General features: G+C 34.7%; 1 protein-coding gene across 11 annotated transcripts in view; it reads right to left on the bottom strand.

Moving 5' to 3' along the window:
- Positions 1 to 24,877, bottom strand: part of WASHC4 (WASH complex subunit 4) — a 71,088-nt gene that overhangs the window by 16,232 nt on the left and 29,979 nt on the right. For 10 of the 11 annotated variants that reach the window (XR_014233206.1, XR_014233207.1, XR_014233208.1 and 7 more), the window contains 12 exons: positions 23,972 to 24,140; positions 23,197 to 23,351; positions 21,515 to 21,589; positions 19,676 to 19,780; positions 14,018 to 14,152; positions 11,997 to 12,105; positions 8,144 to 8,210; positions 7,586 to 7,672; positions 5,501 to 5,648; positions 3,075 to 3,171; positions 2,290 to 2,486; positions 1,868 to 1,967 (listed from right to left, as the gene is read on the bottom strand). Coding sequence is in view for 7 of the 11 variants with exons in the window: in XM_082349862.1 (XP_082205988.1) it covers positions 1,868 to 1,967; positions 2,290 to 2,486; positions 3,075 to 3,171; positions 5,501 to 5,648; positions 7,586 to 7,672; positions 8,144 to 8,210; positions 11,997 to 12,105; positions 14,018 to 14,152; positions 19,676 to 19,780; positions 21,515 to 21,589; positions 23,197 to 23,351; positions 23,972 to 24,140 (1,444 nt within the window). In the remaining 4 variants the exon portion in view is untranslated. Of the gene's footprint in view, positions 1 to 1,016; positions 1,110 to 1,867; positions 1,968 to 2,289; positions 2,487 to 3,074; positions 3,172 to 5,500; positions 5,649 to 7,585; positions 7,673 to 8,143; positions 8,211 to 11,996; positions 12,106 to 14,017; positions 14,153 to 19,675; positions 19,781 to 21,514; positions 21,590 to 23,196; positions 23,352 to 23,971; positions 24,141 to 24,877 lie in introns of those variants that run through there. The other variant, XM_082349863.1, reaches the window with a different exon arrangement.

Below are 24,877 nucleotides of genomic sequence, written 5' to 3'. Positions count from 1 at the left end.
AAGGACTAAAAAAAAAATTAAGGACTATATTGCTAAATTTCAAATTAAGAAAATGCTGCATCCACCAAATGTTTCTCTAACATCACAAATTATATGTAGTTTATTTACCTTAATTTTTTAGAAATCTAGGCTAAATATTGCAAATGTAATCGTTTTGACTGGTTTGTAATAGTAGTGTAGAATTGTGAGAGAGCAAAACTGCATCTGAGGTTTCACACTGCACATTCCCCCAGCTGGGCCAAGAAATTGTAGTGCTATTATTGATAGAAACATGGTTACAAGTTCATGTATAAAATTGTCCAGAATGAATAACTTTCCAATTGTATTTATAATTTATTTTTAAATGCAGTTTTTTATTATGACTGTGATAAAATGAATTTCTGCCTTTTGTGCAAAATGTCATATATATATATATTTCATTAACAGAGAAAAACTATTTAATGTTTTCAGCAACTTTGACAACATCTCTGAGCAAACTTTAGCTAAAATAGAGTCCTAAAACAGAACCACCACCCAGCATCAGGCATGGGGGTGACATACATTACCCAAAACCCTAGAGAGCTCCTTAAGAACAGCAGTCCAAAGCAAGGAGCTCCACTGAGACTGAAATGTTTGTTTTGTCTTAATGCTTTAGGCCTTAAAGTAAATGGCAATCCACCTGCAGAATATTCCTAGTTACCTAGGCTGGAGACAAGGTTCTGGCATCATGAAAGGCCTGAGCAGAACGTAAGCAATAACTCAATGTCTTCACAATTTAGATTATACTGACTCAAATTCTTCCAGATGGCTTCGCTAAATATTATTTTTAAATGAACCCAAACATAACATATATATTTTTTTATTTAATATATATTTAGTATCTTCCAGGTAACAGCCGGCAATCATTCTTCAAGAACATGATTATTATTCAGTCTAGATTCCAAAAATGCCTGCATATGCTAACAGTACTGATGGAACATTATCAACAGGGAATAGGGTAACTGATATAAGTGGTCTACCCAAATGAATCACCTCTATTCAGTGTGAAAAACATATTTATTTTAAAATTTAACTGGCAAAATAAGATTAACAAAAACATCACGTTTTATGAAGTATCTTTTATTCTTGATCTGTGAAATACAAGTAAGAAAAAGGAAAAAGAGCAAACATGAAACCTGTCATGTTGCTGTACCTAGTTTTAAGCTTCCAAAGAGGAAACCTAAGTTACATAATTTCCATAACAGAAAAAAGGAAATATCCATTCTTCAGGGGAGACAATTGTTGCTAAATTTCAAATTTGAGAGAAATGTACCACGAGGGTCCCTTAAGTATGAAATGCTGAACAATTTACACCCACAAAGAATATAATGGACAGGATCCCCTCCTTAATGACTATCAGCTATTACGGCTCTACTGCTCTCTAATTCTCCAAGGCCTGGCTGTGGAGGAGCACCGGAGGCTATTACTGTGACGCTAAAATGGCCTTGACTATTTTATGTCTCCTTCATCACCTGCCCCATACATTCAGTCAGTGTCCAGTCATCAGCAGCTCTGACTTAAGCCAACATTTAGTCTCCTCCTCTAATTTGTTCCTTCTTATCTGATACAGTTGAAGGATGAAAGAAAAAACCCTAAACTTGGTACATTTTTTTTAAATTAAGAGAAGATGAACTGAATAAAGAGTTATCTCAGAATGAAAATGCATAAACTATGTTAAATTTCTTTTCAGTTTCACAAATGATCCCCTTAGGCTTTACTTCTTTAAAAAGACATTTCTAGGTCTATATTATTTTTCAAAAAGAAAAGTCTGACTAGATAAATTGGGGTATTCGTGTCTACTATTAAAGACAGATTTATTGGTCTTTCCAAATTTAAGCCACTCACTGACCTTCTTTCTCTTTCTTTTCTTGGTTTTCTTCAGCTGCAGTCTTGTCAGCTCTGAAGAAAATTCTTGCACTGCTCAGTGAGAAACAGAGCAATTCAAATTCCTAAGTAAATTAAAAAAATTAGAAATAAAAGCTGAAAATACTTACTTTAGTAAAACATCAAAATTATATTTAATATCTCATTATTTCTAAAAAGCTCTAGTGAGTGCAAATTGCAAATACAGAAACTGAACTGTGTAATCCACCCATTTTTTAAGATATGAGTCAAATGGCTTCCAAATACCATTCATTTAAAAATATACTCTTATGACCACTATTCATCTTACTTGTTAAAATGGGAGTTTCAATATGATTTATGTTTCTTCAGTGATCAAGAAGTAATGGGTATTAAAAAGTCAAAGCAGATCTGACTGTTACTCTCTACCTGTAGATAAACATCCAGTCGCTTCTGAGTGAGATTCATGGTTTGTAGTAGTTTTTCATCCTGACTAGTTGACTGCACATTCTGTTGCTTAGCAACTGCTCTTATCTCCTTCAGGTACTTCTCTCTAACAGACTGGAACCAGTGAAGTGAGTCAAATTCCTGGTACTGATCCAAAAGCTTCAGAATATAAGCCACACCTAGAGTCACCAGCAAAACCAAAACGAAATTACAACGTGTAGACAAGTTATATTCTACTCCACCAGTAATTCCTAAAATTAAGCTAACCATTTTGAATTAACCCTCTTTCAAATTACATTTTACAGCACAAATGAATAAGTTTAGCAACATGGCTTAATTCCTCCTTAAAAACATATAAAGAACTAAAAAAAAAAGGCCAATCAAGAAGAAATAACATGGCTATGAAAATCACCAGGAGATAATATATGGCTGTAAGGGTGGGGAAAAACTTCCACTGCTAAATAGACAACTAGGAAGCTACAGGGAAACTAAATACAAGATGCTCAAACTGTAAATAAAACCACAACAAAAACAAAGCCTAAATAATTAGGTCCAACCACTCTAAGTGATTAGCAATACCAAAGGAGCATGAACAACAGTATAAATAATGGTCAATCAGATGACCCAGCCAAAACATAAACAGTAAACACTGCTCATGAAAAACAAATCTACAAAGAGCACATAGCTCTATTCTCAAGCAAACATTTTGAAAAATCCATTGTAAGGTAAACATAAACTTCATGAGAAAACAATTCCACTAAGCTTACCCATGGCAAAGCCATCATCAGTAAAGGCAGCTCCAATTTTATTTTTTTTATTCAATTTCTCCTTGCAACTAATGGAATGCTCTACAAAGTTGAGGGTCTAAAAAGATATAACATATTAGAGAAACAATTGTGCTAAAAAATCTTCAGTTCCTAAAACAGACATTTCAAAAATTATAAACAGGATCTCTTCTAAGCTCCTGTCCTTTTGATTTGAAACATTTCCCTCATATAAATAGCCTCTTGGTGAGGTCATAATCTGTATAAGTATCTCTTAATGGCTCTTCTTTCCAAGTTCTTTAAATATGAGCACTCCCTCAATCACCACTTAACCCAAGCACAGTGCTTTTGTGTATGGTTCATTCTAAAATATTATGCACATTTAACAAATGAAGGCACTGAGATTTGAGAGGTTTTAGTAACTTGCCTAAAGTCATACTCTAAATCAAAGTTGTAGTCAGAAAAGTAGGCCTGCTTTACTTAAAAGCTCAAGTGCTCTTAAGCATGGCAGTCCTTACTTCTGCCCACCCAATTCATTCTACAATAGTATTTCTTACCATATTCTCAGTTTAAAAGGCTTAGTAGTCATTCAGATAAACAAATTACCCCCAAAAAAGCACTTCCCTAAAAGTTTAGCTCCTCTGAAATACCTTATCTAATCACAGCATTTATTCAACAAATATTTACTGAAACTTAATAATAATAATACCAGGCATTATTAAATAATTACAATAAAAAAATGAATACCATCAAAGAGTTCACACTCTATAGAGCAGCACTCCTGGCAATGACAGAAATGCTGTGTATCTACATTGTCCGATACAGTAAGCCACTAGCCACATATGGCCACTGTGCACTTTAAATGTGTATGGTAAAACTTAGGAGCTGAACTGAATTTCTTTATAAAATTTTAACTAATTTACATTTAAGTAGCCACTAGGGGCTACAAAAGGATAGCACAGCACTGGGATAGAGAGAGACCTGTTTAAAAATAATTATGGTACAGTGTGATAAGTACTATAATAGCTTACACTGGAAACAAGATTATCAAGTTCCACTTTTTTTGCCTGTAAAACTTACTTGGCAGTTAATCACATTTTATAAAATCTTTGTCAACTGTTACTTAAATCTTCTTTAGATATCTCATTTATGTTTGTCTTCTTTCTGGAATTAGATTATAAACTCAAGGACACAAGGATAGCGTCCTATACTTCTCTTCTTTGTAGTGTTTGTAATCCCTCTTGTTTTCTCCATCACTAACTGAATTCTGACAGCAGCTCTGCAAAACTACTCTTCCTCAATCCCACAAATGGTTTGCCGTTGCTGTTTACCATGAATTCAAATTAAAGAAATATGGTGAGAACTCACCGTGAGTTAACTACACTATTATCAAAGTATAACTAAGATAGACTCGCCTCCAATCTGACACTTCATATTCATATCTGAAGATGAAAAGATAATGCCTATCAGATAACTGTGGACATTTTTGCTACATAACAATTATTATAATAGAGCATTAACAATTAACATATAAAAAACAGTAGAAAGGAAAATGCGTGAAGAAAAAAGCTGTCCATAGGCCATCAGCTACTTTCAATGGATAATAATGGTTCTAATATGTTAGAACATATGTGTTAATTCAGGCAGCAACGTGAAAAGTTATTACTCGATCAAAGTTAGATGTAATCAAAAGCTACGTGTGCTCAGTGATATTTAGACTTTAGAGCTATCCATTTACAAATTTTTTATGAAAGAGCTGTGTTATAGAAACCTTTATAGAAAAATAACTCTTATTGCTAATATATACCTCTCTAATCTCTCAACTCCATTTTCCCCACTGCGATTTTGGTTAACTTGAGCTATTTTTAAGATGCCAACTACAGAATTAGAGCAAAACATACCATATACTACAACGAGAAAGCACTAAAATTTTAGCTTAGATGTTCATATTTACTACCAAAAAGACAGAAGTTGTCCTCAAATAGTATGCTTTTAAGAAATACTTCATATTGTAACGGTCTATATTAATCACTTAAAATGATTATATGGTATAATTCAGCCCAAAGATTATATGGTGTGTGTGGGTGTGGGTGTGGGTGTGTATATATATATATATATATATATATATATATATATATATATATATATATATATATATAAAAATAGTGTATACTCAAGTAATTTTAATCACACTAGGATTTCTCTGGCTGTTATGAACAAATAAGAATCTATCTGAACTATGAATAAGTCTCATTCTGCATAGCTAATAAGTAAAAATTCTAGGCCGCATTCACTGAGACCACATTTAGTTTTATCTACAACCAGAAAGTCAACAATATAGTCTGTTTGCATTTCCTGCTGTAAAAAAAACTGGATCTATTTATTAATACTTTTTCAAAAAAATCATTTTGTATACTAAAAATACTCACCAGAGGTGGAACAATGATATAGAAATTTCGGAGATGTATATTCTTCGGCCTTCGAAACTCTGGAGCAAAAACATCCACAAGCATTTTGAAATACTCTGTGCCTTCGGCAGAATTTCGGGTGTGATCACTGAGGACTGAATCCAAATGCCTAAAATACAAAAAAATTATTTACTTGGTTCGTTTCTCAAAAGAAGATGTGGCTTTTAAAATCCACTTCTCATTAGTTTAGATGAGAGCACTCAAAAATATGAAATATAAGACATTTCTAAGTAAACTTCCTTGGGGTTCAGAATGAACTCATTTTTTTATGGACAGAGGCTAATCAATATGATTTAATTAACTTAGTCCCTAAAACAGAATATGTAGCGTCTCTTGGAACTTTACAGAGTTTTGTATTTCTTCTTCTCACAATGAGCCCTGTAGAATTCCATTTCATTGTAAATAAATTCCTTTTCATCTTAAATCTCTTCACTAACACTTCTTCTATACCTCCTTACCTCAACTGAAACCCATCTCCTTTTGAAGAACTTAGCTTCCCACTCAACCTTCAGAAATATTAGCTGCTTTTTCTCCTACATCCCTTATGTATAGCTATTACCACTTCCAAATTATTATTCCCCCACCACTAGACAGTCTTAGAAATCTCTCCTTTGAGACTCACATGATCCAACTGTATCCAACTACCCCTTCCTGAAAGCAGGCATCTATAACGGTTTTAACCACTGCTCTACATTTATTTATCTTGGACTATGATACCTACTCCAGTTCTCCTCCATCATTCTGGAAGACTTAATGTCCATTTAGATAATCAATTCATTATCATAACCTCATAACTCCATGACTTCACCTGCCATGAACTTTCCTTCACTTGATGAGTGAACATTTTGGGCGAGAATACAAAATAGGTACTTGCCATTACATTGCATCAGGGGGCCCTATAATGTCAGCATGTCCTGTTACTGGTGATGCTAAGTTTGATCACCTGGTTAAGGTGGAATACATCAGTCTCTCCATTGCGAAGATGTTTTTTTCCCTTTGTGTTTAATAATCAATTTCTGAGATAATTTTTTCATAGTGAATGAATACTCTGTTCTCCAAAAATGTTTGAGAACCCAATGTTTTGACGATTTGTCTCATTTCAAGTATTACAGTGATGGTTGCAAAACTGTTTTTTTCCCCTAAATTTTCTCATCCCTTCTATATTTACTAGCTGGCTAGCACTGTAAAAAGGAACTTTCCCTCTGCTTCTCCAACTTTTCTTATTATCACTATACTCACGGTTTCTTTTTTAATTCAATGTATTGTAAGCAATTTCTACCATTATTCTTTTTGATATTCAAATTGTCTCCACTTTGCCCAGGGGTGCCCCTTCATGCCTGACTCAATAAGTGTTACAATTATTAATAATATAACTTAGTTTTCTAGAGACTTTCTTAACAATTCTGCATGCCTCTCTCAAGTTTTAAATTGTTTTCCAAAATCACTATTTACTCAAGTCTGTAGATCTGCACTGTCCAATAAGATAGTCATTAGCTGTTTAAATTTAAATGAAATAAAAATTTTAATTCAGTTCCCTAGTCCCATTAGCCCTATTTCCAGTATTCAACAGCTACATGTGGTTGTGACTACTGTACTGGACACTGCTGCTCTAGATTACATGAAAGGAAGGACTAGTATTCTAGAAATGTGTTGGCAAATAGAAGTATTTAAAAAGAGTACAAAGAAATAAGTGAAATTAGTTTTATTAATGAGATATTTGGCATTCTTTTTTAAACACTAAATCCTCAAAATCAGTTATGAACTTTACAATTTAGCACATTTCAATTCGGACTAGACACATGTCAGGTGTTCAACAGTCACATGTATTAGAGACCATGGTCTAGAAGATCCCTTTTAGGGAAGTTGGAAAGACATCAGAATACTGTAGTCTTGAAAACATTATATTTCATAAACTGAGACCATAACTTGCATAGTAAAAACACTGACATATAAGTTTATATATTACCCTCTAGCCTTGTCTTTAGCATTTAAATGAACATATACTTTTTAAATCTCCAAATTTAAATTATTCCAAAATTAGATTACCTAGCTGCTTTTAATGTTTCTTCTGCAAGACCTTCTTCTTTTACTAGTTCTTCAAAATTTACAATATCTTCAAGATCAGGTACAAATCTACATAAGAATTTGGGAAGGAATTTATTAAGTTAAATATGTGCAATTGATACAGATATGAAAGCAGTACTGGAAGACTCTAAATTTTTCAACTGTATCTTTGGAAAGAATTTTGCATTTCAGTTATATTATTAATATCACTTTAGTTCCATAATTGAATTTTAGATATATGAATAATCAAGTTATCCTTAAAAATCATGTAATCTATAGAACCATTCACAAACTGTACCAATAAAAGAAATTAACTATAACTTTAAGAGAAATAAAGCTTTTCAACGGTCTGCTGTAGTCTTAAAATTTGAGAAAAAATTTAACTAGTACAATTAATGATTTTCTTTCATATTTGATCTCAAAATATATCAACAAAAAAAGAAAAAAACCCTCTCTACAATATTACTTATAAAAAACACAGATTTAATGACAAAATTTCTAAATGGCATAAACAAGGCAAAAATATGTTTGCATCCATACCTAATGGCATTGCTGCTACAATGAAGGCCACCAGATCTTATCATCCGTACATAGCCCATAGCATTACCTTAAAAACCACACACAAAAAAAATCAGATGTTTATACAAATAACTCTAAGTTCTAATAATCAGGAATACAGTTATTTATAGCAATTACAAGGTTTCCACTCCTAAGTAGCAAGAGATTTTGCTGTATTTTACACTTCAGTTTTTGCTCCATAAAAATAAAACTTACATATTTGTGCACTTAAAATATAAATGTACATATATACATCTATATTAAATATTTTTTAAATAAATGTAACTTCCACTTGTAAAGTCATTAAATGCTGACGACATTTTAAAAAATCAAACTTTAAAAAAAAAAATCAAACTTTAATATATTACTAGATCAATAATTTCTTCACTCACATTAAGTATGTGTCTGTGTCTCTCTCTCACTCTCATACACACACACAGCCGGAAGTGATATTCAGAAATCCTTATCTGATGCCTCCCAAACTAATATGTCCAACCTGGGCTACTCCTCTAGGCTTTTTTATCCAATGCCTACACCTACATGTCTAAGAGAAATTTTAATTTAGTAAGTTCAACTCAAACTCAAGATCTTCATCCCCAATTATATTTTCTACCTTAGAAACTGACAATTCTATCCTTCCAGTAGCTCAGGCCAAATGCGCTGAAGTCATCCCTGACTCCTTCCTTTCTCTTACACTTTATATCTAATCAATGGGCAAATTATGTTGGCTCTACCTTCAAAATGTAGCCAGAATCCAACCAGTTTTCACCACCTTCACAGCTATCACCCTATTCCAAACCAGCAACATCTCCTGCCTAGAAATGCACTATGCAATGGCCTCCTGATCTCTCTACTTCCACCTTTAGTGTCCCACCCCTTACAATGTTTCCTTCACATAGCGGCTGGTGGTTCTTTTAAAACTAAGTTGGAGCATTTCATTCCTTTTCTGAAAACTCTACAATAGCTTTCCATCTCAGAATAAAATCCAAATTCCTAACATGGTCATCACAGCCTTGTATGATCTTGCCCCTTGCTGCTGTTCTGATACCATGCCCTACCATTCAGGTCTTCACTAACTCCATTCCAGCCCCTGACTATTTCCCAAAAATGCCAAGCAGACTCAGGGATTTTACATTTACTGTCGCCTCTTTCTGGTATACTCTTTTCCTAGCTATGCATGCACATGGCTTATTCCTCCATGTTATTTAGGTTCCTGCCCATATGTCACCTCCTTAGAGCTTTCCCTGAATATCACTAAATAGCACTGCCCAGCCCCACTACATCTCCTTACTCAGCACCTATCATTGATAAATTACATATCTCTTTGTGTCTCATCCCACTAGAATGCAAGATCCATGATACAGCTTTTGTCTTCTTCACTGCTCTATCCCTAGAGCCAACATTTCCTACTCAAATGAAATGAAATTACTTGGGAGAAAGAAGAGACAAAAAGGTAAGAAGCTGTTAACATTTCACAACCATATATTACAGTAATATGTACTTTATATACATAATCTCATCTGATACCTTTTAAAACCCTCAAGTAGTATTACTGAATCTATTTTAAGGCTTATCTCAATATGAGAGATGATGTTAAAATGTTTCTTTATGCATCTTAGACAAATCAAGTATCTAGTGTGATTGTTTTCCTCCAAATTGTCAAACTGGTATCTGGCTGATCAAATGTGCTAGTGAGAAGCAAATAGAGAGTAGCAGTTAAAAGCAAACCTCTGAAGCCAGACTAGTTGGGTTCAAATATGGACTCTGTACTTTTTAGCTATAAAACCTAGGTCAAGTTATAAACTTTGTGTCTTAGTCTCCACATCTGTTAAATTAAGCTCTAAAGGGGCAAAGACTTTGTTTATTGTCATAGGTATCACCAGCACCTAGGAACATTGTGTTGTCCTCAATAAACCTGTGGAATGAATGAATGGAAATAACATTTACTTCATAACACTGTTGAGTTTTACATGCATTAGAACATATAAAGCACTCAGAACAGCCTTGGCACATAGTAAATAAATGCCCAATAAATGTTAATGGTTGTTAATTATTTCAGCAGGCAAAGAAGGACTTAGACAAAAGGACTTCTCACTTTGCTCCCGGCTCTGAGATTCCTTACTCCTTTTCTCAAGCGAGTGAAGAGACTCAAAAGCACATTACAATTTTTTATAGGCAGAGGTAAAGAATTTATATTTCCTAAGAAGAGAATAAAGAATAAAATGCTGGAACAAAGTAAAAAGGATAATATGCGCCAACTGCGGAATACATGCTAGTGGCAACAGAGGTGTCGTTATTTTTTGTGTATTGGGGGAAAATGTGTATTTTGATGTGTATTGGGGGAAAATGACTAGCATACTAAGCTCATGATTTAATGATAATTTCACAGTACAAAATTATACTTTTAAAAAATATAAAAACATGAAATAAATACTACTACAGGCAGTATTCACATGGGGGAAAAAACTCAGATACTGGTATATGAATTAAGTGAAGTTTTAAGCAACACTGCTCCAGAGAAACAGCTCTTAATCTGAGGCCCACGGACTCTGACTTTGAGCACCTGAACTCCAGTGTATTATATGCACAACTGTATGTGAACGTGCATACGGGCATTGTTCTGGGAAAAACAAAAATCAATCCAGAGCTTTCATCAGATTCTCAAAAAGGGTTAAAAACTACTGCTCCAAAAGTTTACAATCTAATATGTCATCAAATATCACTATGAATAAAAAAGTACTTATTTGAAAATACCTTATTATTAAATTGTTTAAAATTAAAAATTTACTAAGGTAAAATTCTCTAAGTTCTTGTACCAATACAAAATAGAAAGACCTAATATGTAAACCAATTAATTTATAAAACTTAAGCTAGTGCTCACTGACTTTACTACCTAACTAAATGCTTATAATACCCTTCCCACTAGTAAACTTAAAGCCCCTTAGAACAAAGGCTATTTGTATTCTTAGCATCTAGAAAAATATCTGGTGTAACAGAGCCTTTATAAATGTTTGATAAATGAATGAATGAATCTCAGGAGCCACAATTTTACCAAATTATAGTCAATAAGAATTTACTAACTGCTTGGTGTCTGCAACTGTGAAGAATACAAAACACCTTTGAACTTGGAGCCAAAAAAGTCCCAGCAACGCCACTTCTCTCTCTTCTCTTTTTTCATCTTTAAAAACATGACTACATGCCTATCTCAAGGGTTACTGTGCAGATATTAATAGAGATAATATATGTGAAAAGCTCAAGCATAAAGTTTTTTTAATCTAGGATTATTTTTAAATGCAGTTCTTATTTTTAAATATAGTATTACACATTTCAGAAGCCAAGTTCTACTTGTAAGCAGAAGGGCAACTCAAGAAATTAAATATAAATATGAAATGATGTAGCACAGAAAAATTATTAGTTAATTTCACATAAACATTTCACACATTTGCATTTAGGCTTAACTTTTAAAAGTCTAAAACACTGCCTTGAACAGAGTAGGTACCCAATAAATAGTTACCAGTTGACTATTTACCATGAGTATGGCCTTTGAGATGAGTAGGTTATTATATTTTTAATTTAACTGAAGAGCTTATCCACAAAAAGTTATTTATATTATTTATAAATATTTCATTTATTTAAATTACAATCTCTCAATTATTATTATGCACCAACAGTCTAATCATACCTGAAAAACTTTTGGTAAGAAAAGGAAATTATTAGTGAAATAAAGCTGAACTCGGGCACTCACATATTAAGTTTATTCGTATGAGATACTTAATATATGAGATAGATTCTTGGGATTTGTACTTTATTTCCCAACACTTTTACAATAACTTACCAATTTGGCTGATGAGTTGCCTGAACTGATCAAGGTAGCTTTGTCCCTCTGGGGTTATTCCAAGTTTTCTGATGCCTCGATTGAATTTTTCTGCTCTTTCAAAAGGATACTAGGGAGATAATTTGAAGACTACCATTATTAACAAAGACCCCTAAAACATAAAATGCCTACCATGACAATACCACTGTCCTAATTTTGTATTTCCATTGTGCTTAAAAAAAAGTCACTGAACTCTAATGACAAAAAATTTATAGCACAAAAACTACCAACATTCAAGGTCAATATAAACTAAATAAGGAGAATAATTATTAATGCCACCAAATTTAGGTTTTCCACCACCATTATTTGTCTCCCTAGACCCAACTACTCTGTCAGATAGATAAAAGAAATCAACTCCTCCTAGAAACATTCGTTCAGAAATGTGTGACTAAGTTTCCATGGTCTGAGAAGTATCAGGGACTTATAGTTTTTCAAGTCTTAGCTAATTAAAAGATTTCGAAAATTACTCATTTTATATTAATAAAAAATGGAAACAATACTTATCCAACAACAGTTTTATTATTTATTTCTCTAAACACTAGTAACTTCTGTTCCAATAAAGATGAGAGTGAATATAATTTTGTACTGATAACTGTAATCTGTAATTTTAATAATTATTTCACCAGAAAGTAATATTTTGCTGCTCTGACACTGAAAAGAACTAACAACTAGTGTATAAAAGGGCTGGAACTAGGTGATGCTTAAGATAGTTCTGGATGTGGCAAATCAAACGTAAGATCCAATCTAAGCCTGCTGGTTCTCCATCCACATGGTTATATGCCTCTGTACTGTTACCACTTGCAATTCTTCAATTCACTATGGGAAAACTTAGCCCTGAGGGTGAAGGGAAAACGACATTCTTATAAATTATAGATGGGACTGTCAGTTGGTACAGTATTTTTAGAGTACTTGGCAATATGTATCAGAATTTTAAATACTCATATTCTTTGCCCTTTTCCTCTTCAAGGAATTTGTCTTTCAAAAATATTTGAACACACAGATAAATGTGCAAAGATGTTATGTGTAGCACCGTTTGTAACACAGAAAAATCAGAAAAAACTAAATATCCACTCAGTAGGAGAAGGTTAAAGGAGTTACAGTATACATTTTTACTATCAACTCTTTAAAAGAATGAGGTAGACCTATAAGTACTGACATGTGATAAGCACACTGCAAAACAGTATGTTTAGTTTTAGTCCATTTTTGTTAAGAAAAAAAAAAGCAATTATTTGTAATGCACAAATACATATTTATCACACAGACATCTGGAGGGCATCACATGACACTGTTAATAGCAACTGCCTCCAGAAAATGAAACTGGAAGGAAAGAGAAATGAGGGAGGATATTTAGTTTATGCACTCTATATTGCCTAAATGTTTCAAAATGAGTATGTTCTGCTTGTGTATTATTTTAAAACAAAGAAAGGTAACACCTGACTACATTGATCATTTAATTTTTCCTTACACTTTTGTTTACAGTGAATGCAAAGAGTAAGAAATTGCGAGGGAAAATATAGAAAATAGGAAGCCAAATCAAGGAGACATTATGTGAAAAATAATAAAGAAAAAAACACCCCAAGAGAGTAACTCATAATGAATTTAGCATAAACATTTGCCATACAGGCAAACCTTGGAGATATTGCAGGTTTGGTTCAAGGCCACCACAATGAAGCAAATATCGCAATAAAGTAACATGAATTTTTTGGTTTCCCAGTGCATATAAAAATTATGCTTACACTGCACTGCAGTCTACTAAGTGTGCAATACCATTATGTGTAAAAAAAAATGTACATGCCTTAATTTAAAAATACTTTATTACTAAAAAATGCTAACCATCATCTGAAAACACAGGTTTGCCACAAACCAATTTGTAAGAAAGGCAGTATCTGAGAAGCACAATAAAGCAAAGCACAGTAATATAAGGTAAGCTTATATACTCAACAGCTGAATCAAACTACCTTAAAAAGAATATGTAAAAATACCTTATGATCATTTTGGTCCTTGATTTCCCTGAAAAACCGAATATCTTTAATCAATCTGGATTTGATATGTTCATCATACATAAATTGGCTAAATATATAGAACTTCTTTTTCAAAAACTGGTAGGTGAAATTAACCTATAAAATTAAAATTTCAAAAATTGGAGAAAGTTATGAAAATTAATTTCAAATCAATATTACTGAATAAAATAGCCTATTTATAAAGTCTAATTCATGTTGGACCTGAAATATTTAAATAAATGAAGTTTTTTTTGCCCAAGTTTACAGAGCTTTCTAAAAGCTCCCCTTAAATATTTTTATGATACAAAAGGAAAAAAGAAATCTAAAAAATGGAAAATACTTTCATAATAAGACTAAGAGCTACAGTAAGAATCATAAACCAGATTTGACACTCTAGTTTTCAAGTCATAAACCACACTCAGAAGTTTCTATGTTCCACCATTCATAAGATTACTTATTACTAATCTACATGTCCAAAATGATACTAAAGTAAGAAACATGGTGCTCTTTGACCTTTCCTGAAGGAAGAGAGTAAACATTCAATTATTTATCCATAAATATTTTGAGCACCTCTTATGTGCAAGGCAATGTGCCTGCTCTCATGCTAGACATGGTCATCATCATGAAGTGTATATTCTAGCAGGACAGGCATTTTAAGACAAGTATATGTTAAATAAACTATTATATCTCACTGCAATAATTTCTAAAATGAGAAGTGTAGGTGTTCTGAGAATGGGTTAAAAGGTCCTGACCTAGACTCAGAAAACACTGAAAAAGCAGGATTGGAGCTGAGATTAAAGTCAAAATAACAAGATTAATTTTGACCTATAGATGAAAGCCTTGTACTAATTTCCATCCCCACCACCCTCAAATATTACTAATATATTTTTGCATATGTATGCGCTTTTTTTGTTTCTATTTCATTTATTTCTGCTCTGATCTTTATGATTTCTTTCCTTCTGCTAACTTTGGGTTTTGTTTGTTCTTCTTTCTCTAGTTTCTTTAGGTGTAAGGTTAGATTGTTTACTTGAGATTTTTCTTGTTTCTTTAGGTACGCTTGTATAGCTATAAACTTCCCTCTTAGAACTGCTTTTGCTGCATCCCATAGTTTTTGGGTCGTCGTGTTTTCATTGTCATTTGTCTCTAGGTATTTTTTGATTTCCTCTTTGATTTCTTCAGTGATCTCTTGGTTATTTAGTAACGTATTGTTTAGCCTCCATGTGTTTGTGTTTTTTACGTTTTTTCCCCTGTAATTCATTTCTAATCTCATAGCGTTGTGGTCAGAAAAGATGCTTGATATGATTTCAATTTTCTTAAATTTACTGAGGCTTGATTTGTGACCCAAGATGTGATCTATCCTGGAGAATGTTCCGTGCGCACTTGAGAAGAACGTGTAATCTGCTGTTTTTGGATGGAATGTCCTATAAATATCAATTAAATCTATCTGGTCTATTGTGTCATTTAAAGCTTCTGTTTCCTTATTTATTTTCTGTTTGGATGATCTGTCCATTGGTGTAAGTGAGGTGTTAAAGTCCCCCACTATTATTGTGTTACTGTCAATTTCCTCTTTTATAGCTGTTAGCAGTTGCCTTATGTATTGAGGTGCTCCTATGTTGGATGCATATATATTTATAATTGTTATATCTTCTTCTTGGATTGATCCCTTGATCATTATGTAGTATCCTTCCTTGTCTCTTGTAACATTCTTTATTTTAAAGTCTATTTTATCTGATATGAGTATAGCTACTCCAGCTTTCTTTTGATTTCCATTTGCATGGAATATCTTTTTCCATCCCCTCACTTTCAGTCTGTATGTGTCCCTAGGTCTAAAGTGGGTCTCTTGTAGACAGCATATATATGGGTCTTGTTTTTGTATCCATTCAGCAAGCCTGTGTCTTTTGGTTGGAGCATTTAATCCATTCACGTTTAAGGTAATTATCGATATGTATGTTCCTATTACCATTTTCTTAATTGTTTTGGGTTTGTTTTTGTAGGTCCTTTTCTTCTCTTGTGTTTCCCACTTAGAGAAGTTCCTTTAGCATTTGTTGTAGAGCTGGTTTGGTGGTGCTGAATTCTCTTAGCTTTTGCTTGTCTGTAAAGCTTTTGATTTCTCCATCAAATCTGAATGAGATCCTTGCTGGGTAGAGTAATCTTGGTTGTAGGTTCTTCCCTTTCATCACTTTAAGTATATCATGCCACTCCCTTCTGGCTTGTAGAGTTTCTGCTGAGAAATCAGCTGTTAACCTTATGAGTTCCCGTGTATGTTATTTGTCATTTTCCCCTTGCTGCTTTCAATAATTTTTCTTTGTCTTTAATTTTTGCCACTTTGATTACTATGTGTCTCGGCATGTTTCTCCTTGGGTTTATCCTGTATGGGACTCTCTGCGCTTCCTGGACTTGGGTGGCTATTTCCTTTCCCATATTAGGGAAGTTTTCGACTATAATCTCTTCAAATATTTTCTCTGGCCCTTTCTCTCTCTCTTCTCCTTCTGGGACCCCTATAATGCGAATGTTGTTGCGTTTAATGTTGTCCCAGAGGTCTCTTAGGCTGTCTTCATTTCTCTTCATTCTTTTTTCTTTAGTCTGTTCCGCAGCAGTGAATTCCACCATTCTGTCTTCCAGGTCACTTATCCGTTCTTCTGCCTCAGTTATTCTGCTACTGATTCCTTCTAGTGTAGTTTTCATTTCAGTTATTGTATTGGTCATGTCTGTTTGTTCTTTAATTCTTCTAGGTCTTTGTTAATCATTTCTTGCATCTTCTCAATCTTTGCCTACATTCTTATTCCGAGGTCCTGGATCATCTTCACTATCATTATTCTGAATTCTTTTTCTGGAAGGTTGCCTATCTCCATGTCATTTAGTTGTTTTTCTGGGGTTTTTTCTTGTTCCTTCATCTGGTATATAGCCCTCTGCCTTTTCATCTTGTCTATCTTTCTGTAAATGTGGTTTTTGTTCCACAGGCTGCAGGATTGTAGTTTTTCTTGCTTCTGCCATCTGGCCTCTGGTGGTTGAGGCTATCTAAGGGGCTTGATGGGAGGCTCTGGTGGTGGGTAGAGCTGACTGTTGCTGTGGTGGTCAGAGCTCCGTAAAACTTTAATCCACTTGACTGTTGATGGGTGGGGCTGGGTTCCCTCCCTGTTGGTTGTTTTGCCTGAGGCAACCCAACACTGGAGCCTACCTGGGCTCTTTGGTCGGGCTAATGGCAGACTCTGGGAGGGCTCACGCCAAGGAGTACTTCCCAGAACCTCCATTGCCAGTGTCCTTGTCCCCACGGTGAAACAGAGCCAGCCCCCGCCTCTGCAGGAGACCCTCCAACACTAGCAGATAGGTCTGGTTCAGCCTCCCCCAGGGTCACTGCTCCTTCCCCCGGGACCCGATGTGCACACTATTCCGTGTGCGCCCTCCAAGAGTGGGGTCTCCGTTTCCCCCAGTCCTGTCGAAGTCCTGCAATCAATTCCCACTAGGCTTCAAAGTCTGATTCTCTATAAATTCCTCCTCCCGTTGCCGGACCCCCAGGTTGGGAAGCCTGATGTGGGGCTCAGAACCTTCACTCCAGTGGGTGGACTTCTGTGGTGTAAGTGTTCGCCAGTCTGTGAGTCACCCACCCAGCAGTTACGGGATTTGATTTTACTCTGATTGCACCCCTCCTACCGTCTCACTGTGGCTTCTCCTCTGTCCTTGGACGTGGGGTATCCTCCTTGGTGAAGTCCAGTGTCTTCCTGTCGATGATTGTCCAGCAGCCAGTTGTGATTCTGGTGCTCTCGCAAGAGGGAGTGAGAGCACGTCCTTCTACTCCGCCATCTTCGTTAATCTCCGGTACGCGCTTTGTAACAGTCTTCATCACCCAGTTATAGAAAGGCGTGCTTTCTCAGAACTTTTCTTGTGGCTTAAACACTGCTTTTTCTTGATCTCCTCAGCAGTAGTAGTCTTAGAAGTAGTCTCTTCTTTACCCTTTCCATTCTTTTTTTCCCATACACTTATTTATTTATTCATTCATTCATTCATTTATGGCTGCGTTGGGTCTTCGTTGCGGCGCGCAGGCTCTCTCTAGTTGCGGCGAGCGGGTGCTACTCTTCGTTGTGGTGCGCAGGCTTCTCATTGTGGTGGCTTCTCTTGTTGCAGAGCACGGGCTCTATGGCGCGTGGGCTTCACTAGTTGTGGCGCACGGGCTTCAGCAGTTGTGGCTCGCGGGCTTAGTTGCTCCAAGGCATGTGGGATCTTCCAGGACCAGGGCTCGAACCCGTGTCTCCTGCACTGGCAGGCAGATTCTTAAGCACTGCGCCACCAGGGAAGCCCATATCCTTTCCATTCTTAATAGTGGGTAACACTGCCAGCCTCTGATTGTATTTCTTCTATGCTCACCTCATCATCACCAGACATCAGGAATTTACATTCATTAGTGTGGTTAATTGATTAACAATGGTTTTTCCTGCTAGAGTACAATTATTATGAGAGCAGGAAATGTCTGTTTTTCTTATCCCAGTGCCCAGCACAGTGCCTGAGACACATAAAATATGAGCATAATTATATCTGTTACATGAATGAGTGCTTGACAGATGAGGTCAAAGAAGAGTTTGATCCTTAAAGGTTCAGAGTTTATTCATCCTGAAAGGCTCAGACATCTCTACATGGATGACTCCTTGTTTTAAATTTGAAACTCTGACTACCTATGTCCCCTTCCTCTCTTGATAACCACTAACACAGAGCTCCAATCACATTACTTATCAGCTCAAATACTTAAATGGCTTCCCCACTACACTAAAATGGTCCCTACGTAACTTTCCATTCATGTAACTTCTCCCTATTCCCTTACTCCCAAATACACTTAATAACACTTTACTATTTAAACATTTGCGTTCTTCTTTCCTCAAGGAGAAACTGTGGCCTGAAAACCCGGTAAATTTAAAGATTTCTCTTTTTCCATTGAAGGAAACATAGCATATAAGCTCAAATGACTGTCGCAAGTGACTGAATGCCCATTTCTAAGAAGATTCAAGATATTTTTTCAGCAAATTGCTATTTTTATGGATATCAAATAACTAGTAAACGCCTTCCCAAAAAAAGAGCGTGACGGATGTTAAATAAACTATCAATGATTTGCTTTCAGAAGCAACTTACAGAGAATATCAAACAGTTCACCCAGATATATACTTATGCTGATGTCCTCAAATCTCCAACGTTATTTATAATGATGATCTTAAGATGGTAAAACATTCTAAGGTGCCTTTTTTTTTAAGATTTTTTTTGATGTGGACCATTTTTAAAGTCTTTATTGAATTTGTTACAATACTGCTTCTGTTTTATGTTTTGGTTTTTTTGGCTGCGAGGCATGTGGCATCTTAGCTCCCCAACCAGGGATCAAACTCGCACCCCCTGCATTGGAAGGCGAAGTCTTAACCACTGGACCGCCAGGGAAGTCCCTAAAGTGCCTTTTCAATTACAAAGCTTCCATCACATCTAACACAATTTCAGTGACAGACATTTTAATTATACCAAACAGAAAAATGGAGGTTAAGGTATAATATAAACAAGCAATAATGTATATTTACCAGGATATTTGATGAAAAAAACTATATTTCAAACTACCAAATTCAACAGGGGTCTATTACCCACACAACCCCCCTCCCAGAAGGTTCTTACTGTTGTATTCATGATTCCTGTGCCATGTGTTCGAATTGAATTAGCAATATGCCGAATGTTAATAGTGTTCAAATGTTTATTATTGCTTGTTCGCTCAATAAAAATCTGTAATGAAACAAACACAATCAATAGCAAACACTGACCAGTTAACCCAAGAATTTTAGAATTTTATTTTATTAAAGATAATTGAAAAGTCATTCAAAAAGATAATACAGTCAAAGCAAAGGAATAAACAAGATAATCTCTAAACAATTATTTTTTGTCTTCTGTATTTTACTAACTTGCACTATTGAGAATCAATTCTTTGCCCCTCAGCCTTTCTACATTAAAAAAATTTTTCTTCCACGCACATTATGGTCACCTTATCTTTGACAAAGGAGGCAAGAATACACAATGGAGAAAAGATAGCCTCTTCAATAAGTGGTGCTGGGAAAACTGGACAGCTACATGTAAAAGAATGAAATTAGAACACTTCCTAACACCATACACAAAAATAAACTTAAAATGGATTAAAGACCTAAATGTAAGGCCAGACACTATAAAACTCGTAGAGGAAAACACATGCAGAACACTCTATGACATAAATCACGCAAGATCCTTTTGACCCACCTCCTAGAGTAATGGAAACAAAAACAAACAAATGGGACCTAATGAAACTTAAAAGCTTTTGCACAGCAAAGGAAACCATAAACAAGACAAAAAGACAACCCACAGAATATGAGAAAATATTTGCAAACAAAGCAATTGACAAAGGATTAATCTCCAAAATATACAAGCAGCTCATGCAGCTCAATATCAAAAGAACAAACAACCCAATCCAAAAATGGGCGGAAGACCTAAACAGACATTTATTCAAAGAAGATATACAGATTGCCAACAAACACATGAAAGGATGCTCAACATCACTAACCATTAGAGAAATGCAAATCAAAACTACAATGAGATATCATCTCACACCGGTCAGAATGGCCATCATCAAAAAATCTACAAACAATAAATGCTGGAGAGGGTGTGGAGAAAAGGGAGGGAACCCTCCTGCACTGCTGGTGGGAATGCAAATTGATACAGCCACTATGGAGAACAGTATGGAGGTTCCTGAAAAAATTTAAAATAGAACTACCATATGACCCAGCAATCCCAGTACTGGGCATATACCCTGAGAAAACCATAATTCAAAAAGAGGCATGTACCACAATGTTCATTGCAGCACTATTTACAATAGCCAGGACATGGAAGCAACCTAAATCTCCATCGACAGATGAATACATAAAGAAGATGTGGCACATATATACAATGGAATATTACTCAGCCGTAAAAAGGAACAAAATTGAGTTACTTGTAATGAGGTGGATGGACCTAGAGTCTGTCATACAGAGTGAAGTAAGTCAGAAAGAGAAAAACAAATACCATATGCTAACGCACATATATGGAATCTAAAAAAATGGTACTGATGAACCTAGTGGCACGGCAGGAATAAAGACACAGACGTAGAGAACGGACTTGAGCACATGGGGGTGGGGGGGAAGGGGAAGCTGGGACAAGGTGAGAGAGTAGCACTGACATATATACACTACCAAATGTAAAATGGATGGCTAGCGGGAAGCTGCTGCATAGCACAGGGAGATCACCTCAATGCTTTGTGACCACCTAGAGGGGTGGGATAGCGAGGGTGGGAGGGAGGCTAAAGAAGGAGGGGATACGGGGATATATGTATACATATAGCTGATTCACTTTGTTGTACAGCAGAAACTAACACAACATTGTAAAGCAATTATGCTCCAATAAAGATATTAAAAAAAATTTTTTTTAATAAAAAATTTTTTTCTGAAACTCACTCACTTGATTGTTGAGATTATAGAGGTATCGAGACACAAATATATGAATGTTTCTCATAATTTCCAAGACATCCAGGCCCTACAAAACAATCCACAAAGAAGTTCTATTATTATTAGTTTAAAATAATCAGACATATCAATATAGTGACTTACTGCTTATACCAAGTCTCCCAATATTTTTAAATTATTTTAAAGAACAACTATACAAAAAGTACAACCAAAGGTTAAAAAGAGCCTTCTGACATGTACAATTAGGACTATCTACTTGGGGAAATCTGACTGCTTGTTATCTTATTCCTTTTGTGTAGACAGGAACGGTTAAATTTAAAATTTTGAAGATCCATGACTCACAATCATTTCACCACCACTCTTGAGAATATTTGTCTTCCCAAAGATCTTTTCTATATTTTTTGCAAAGTAAACTAATGGCCAGATTCTAAAAATAGATTTTAGAATCTATTTTAGATTCTAAAAGATTCTAAAATAATAGCCAGATTCTGGCTATTATTCTATATATAACAGCCAGAATATGTGTATTATATATAAACAGTATATATTTATAAAATATATACTATTTTTCAGGCATTGTGCAAGGTTCTTTATATGGAATTCTCCAATATGAGGTATTATTCTTAATTCCACAGCTGAAGAAAATGAAGCTAAGGGAGTTCCGCAAGGAAGCTAGGAGGAGGCAGAACACAGGGATTTAAAAATATCTAATTCCAAATCCTTATGCTTCTTTTAATCATACCAGACCACTTTTAATATACAAGTTACCTAATAAGAATCCTTCATTCTTATTACTCTAATACCTAACGGTATCATATAAACTGTTCCACAGCTTTTCTAATTGGGGCTCAAAGTAATATCACAATACCCCTTTGATTAAGTTTTTATTATAGATTTTCTCATGTTTTAATCTAAAAATTTATTTACTCATTTTTTTTCTCCCACATGAGCTGAGAGTGTTTTTATTTATTTCTGTATCCCTAAATGTAGTTCAGTGCCTAGCATGTTTTCAGTAAATATTAAATTTATAAATAAATGAATGAAAGGATATACAAACTGATCCTGCAATTGGTCCCTATATGTGCAGTAAGATGAATGAAAAATTATGATCCTCAACTTTCGGAACTGAATTAAGGTTTTTTGGTAAATATTATCTGGATTATCTTAGAAAGAATTACATGCAAATTAACTGAAAACAAACCTCTGCACTCGTGAGATACTGCCATACTGTAAATTAGCTTATTGAATTAGTAAAGCTAAATACTTGTTTGCACTCATTTTAAGACAAATACAATTACATAAATTTAACCAATTTTCTAAGATATTAAAGCTTATATATTGTATCTAGGTTTAAAATCCTTAACTGTCACCTTGATTAAACTTTTTAAAATACAGCAGAAGTTGCCTCACTATCCCAACATGTTTCTGAAAAGCTGTATATAAATCTATGTATATTTCAAATTTTCAACAAAAGGAAAAGTATAAACATTTGGAAGGCTGTGGTAAATTCTTTCATAAAGCAAATTAGCACCATCTAATTTTTTATTCTTCTCAAGTATGAGGTTTTTTCTTGGAATATAAACACATACTAAATAAAGTAAAAAGAAAAAATTTTTCTTAGAGAAATACTGTTATCATGCCACAATCAGACTATACTAAGAACAGTTTATACTATACCTGTTCCAAAGTCTGACTAGGAAGATGTGCCTCGGTCATAACCAATCCATAACGCTGAGTAGCTAAATTTCTCATTTCACTGTAAGTGGCCCAGTCATGAAGAGCTACTGTTGTTAGATTGTAGAAAGTCTTGTCTAGGTAGTGAGTTACATAAGCTTCAAAAAAAAAAAACGATCAAAACTTTTCTGATTCATGAACAGTAGGAAAGGCAGAGAAATGAAACTAAAAAGGAAACAACTTGTCTTTGAACATTAAATTTCTTCCTTTAAAATAAGGTGCTGGGGGCTTCCCTGGTGGCGCAGTGGTTAAGAATCTGCCTGCCAATGCAGGGGACACGGGTTCAAGCCCAGGTCTGGGAAGATCCCACATGCCGCAGAGCAACTAGGCCCATGAGCCACAACTACTGAGCCTGCGCGTCTGGAGCTTGTGCTCCGCAACAAGAGAGGCCGTGATAGTAAGCGGCCCATGCACCGCGATGAAGAGTGGCCCCCGCTTGCCACAACTGGAGAAAGCCCTCGCATTGAAACGAAGACCCAACACAGCCAAAAATAAATAAATAAATAAATAAATAATAAAAATAAAGGAATTCCTTTAAAAATAAATAAATAAATAAATAAGGTGCTAGGAAAATAAAAATGAAGAAACAAAAAGAAATTCAAGAATAAATGCACTAAAACAAAGAAAGATTTTCTCAAGGTTTCGTTTTTGTTATTTTCTCTTTAACAGGGCAAACAAATATAGAATATGACCCTAAGAAGGAAACCAGAACACTCACCTCGAATGTCAATGAAACGATTGAAAAACCGAATTGGATTCAGAGAGAAAAAAAGGGCCAGGTCTTTCATGCCAACTTTGAAAGGGTTTCTGTCATCCAGCTTTAAATGAGTATGCACAGAAAGTCGCAGGTCCTTCTCTATTTCTTTGCACAACTTGTCCAGCAAATGCTATTCACAAAAGAATTGCTATCTTAATTTTTCAAAATAATATTCTAATTGTATTACTCTTCTAGGTGTCTATGTTCTCACTGTTAGAGCTTTAGTATCTGTGCAATGATGAAAAAATTTGTCAAACTGGTTTAAGACTCTAAATACTCTATGGTAAAATATTATTTTATTGGGAGAGTGAAATTATTTTGCTGTCTATTGAAAATCAATGGTTTTTTTTGACCAGGGAGCAGTTAGATGAGTTCTAATGAATTCATTACTATTTTAAGTATAACACCCTTGAAAAAAAAATCAAAAGCTAACATCTGATGGCTTCATTACAAGGAACATGAATACACAATATTAAGCATAAAATTTATAGAAACCAGCAACAAAGGAGGAAAGGTTCTGAGAATATGCAAGAGAGGAAATTTTTTAAAAGCTTCCTTTTAATAATCATTAAAAAAAAATCACAAAACTCATTGAGCTAAAGGCAATGAAATTAATCATTTTTTTCTGGTGTACCACAGGGTTCTAAGTACTGGCCAGACATGTATTTTATTTTCTAAATACAAGTATTTAATATGAGAAACTACATTTAAAAATTTCACAATTTTATCAAACCTATATAAGGTTTATATTGTGAAGTTTACTCATTTTTAATTCCTCCCTCCATATAAAAATACTGCTAGTTGGAAATTTAATTTTAAAGATATCAGTGTTTATAATACACACTTCATTAAAACAGGGACGGATGT

Source organism: Balaenoptera borealis (genome assembly GCF_965194805.1).
Source record: "Balaenoptera borealis genome assembly, chromosome: 13".
Taxonomy (NCBI): Eukaryota; Metazoa; Chordata; class Mammalia; order Artiodactyla; family Balaenopteridae; genus Balaenoptera; species Balaenoptera borealis.
Note: the sequence above shows the minus strand (reverse complement) of the source record. Positions and strands in the feature narration are given on the sequence as shown.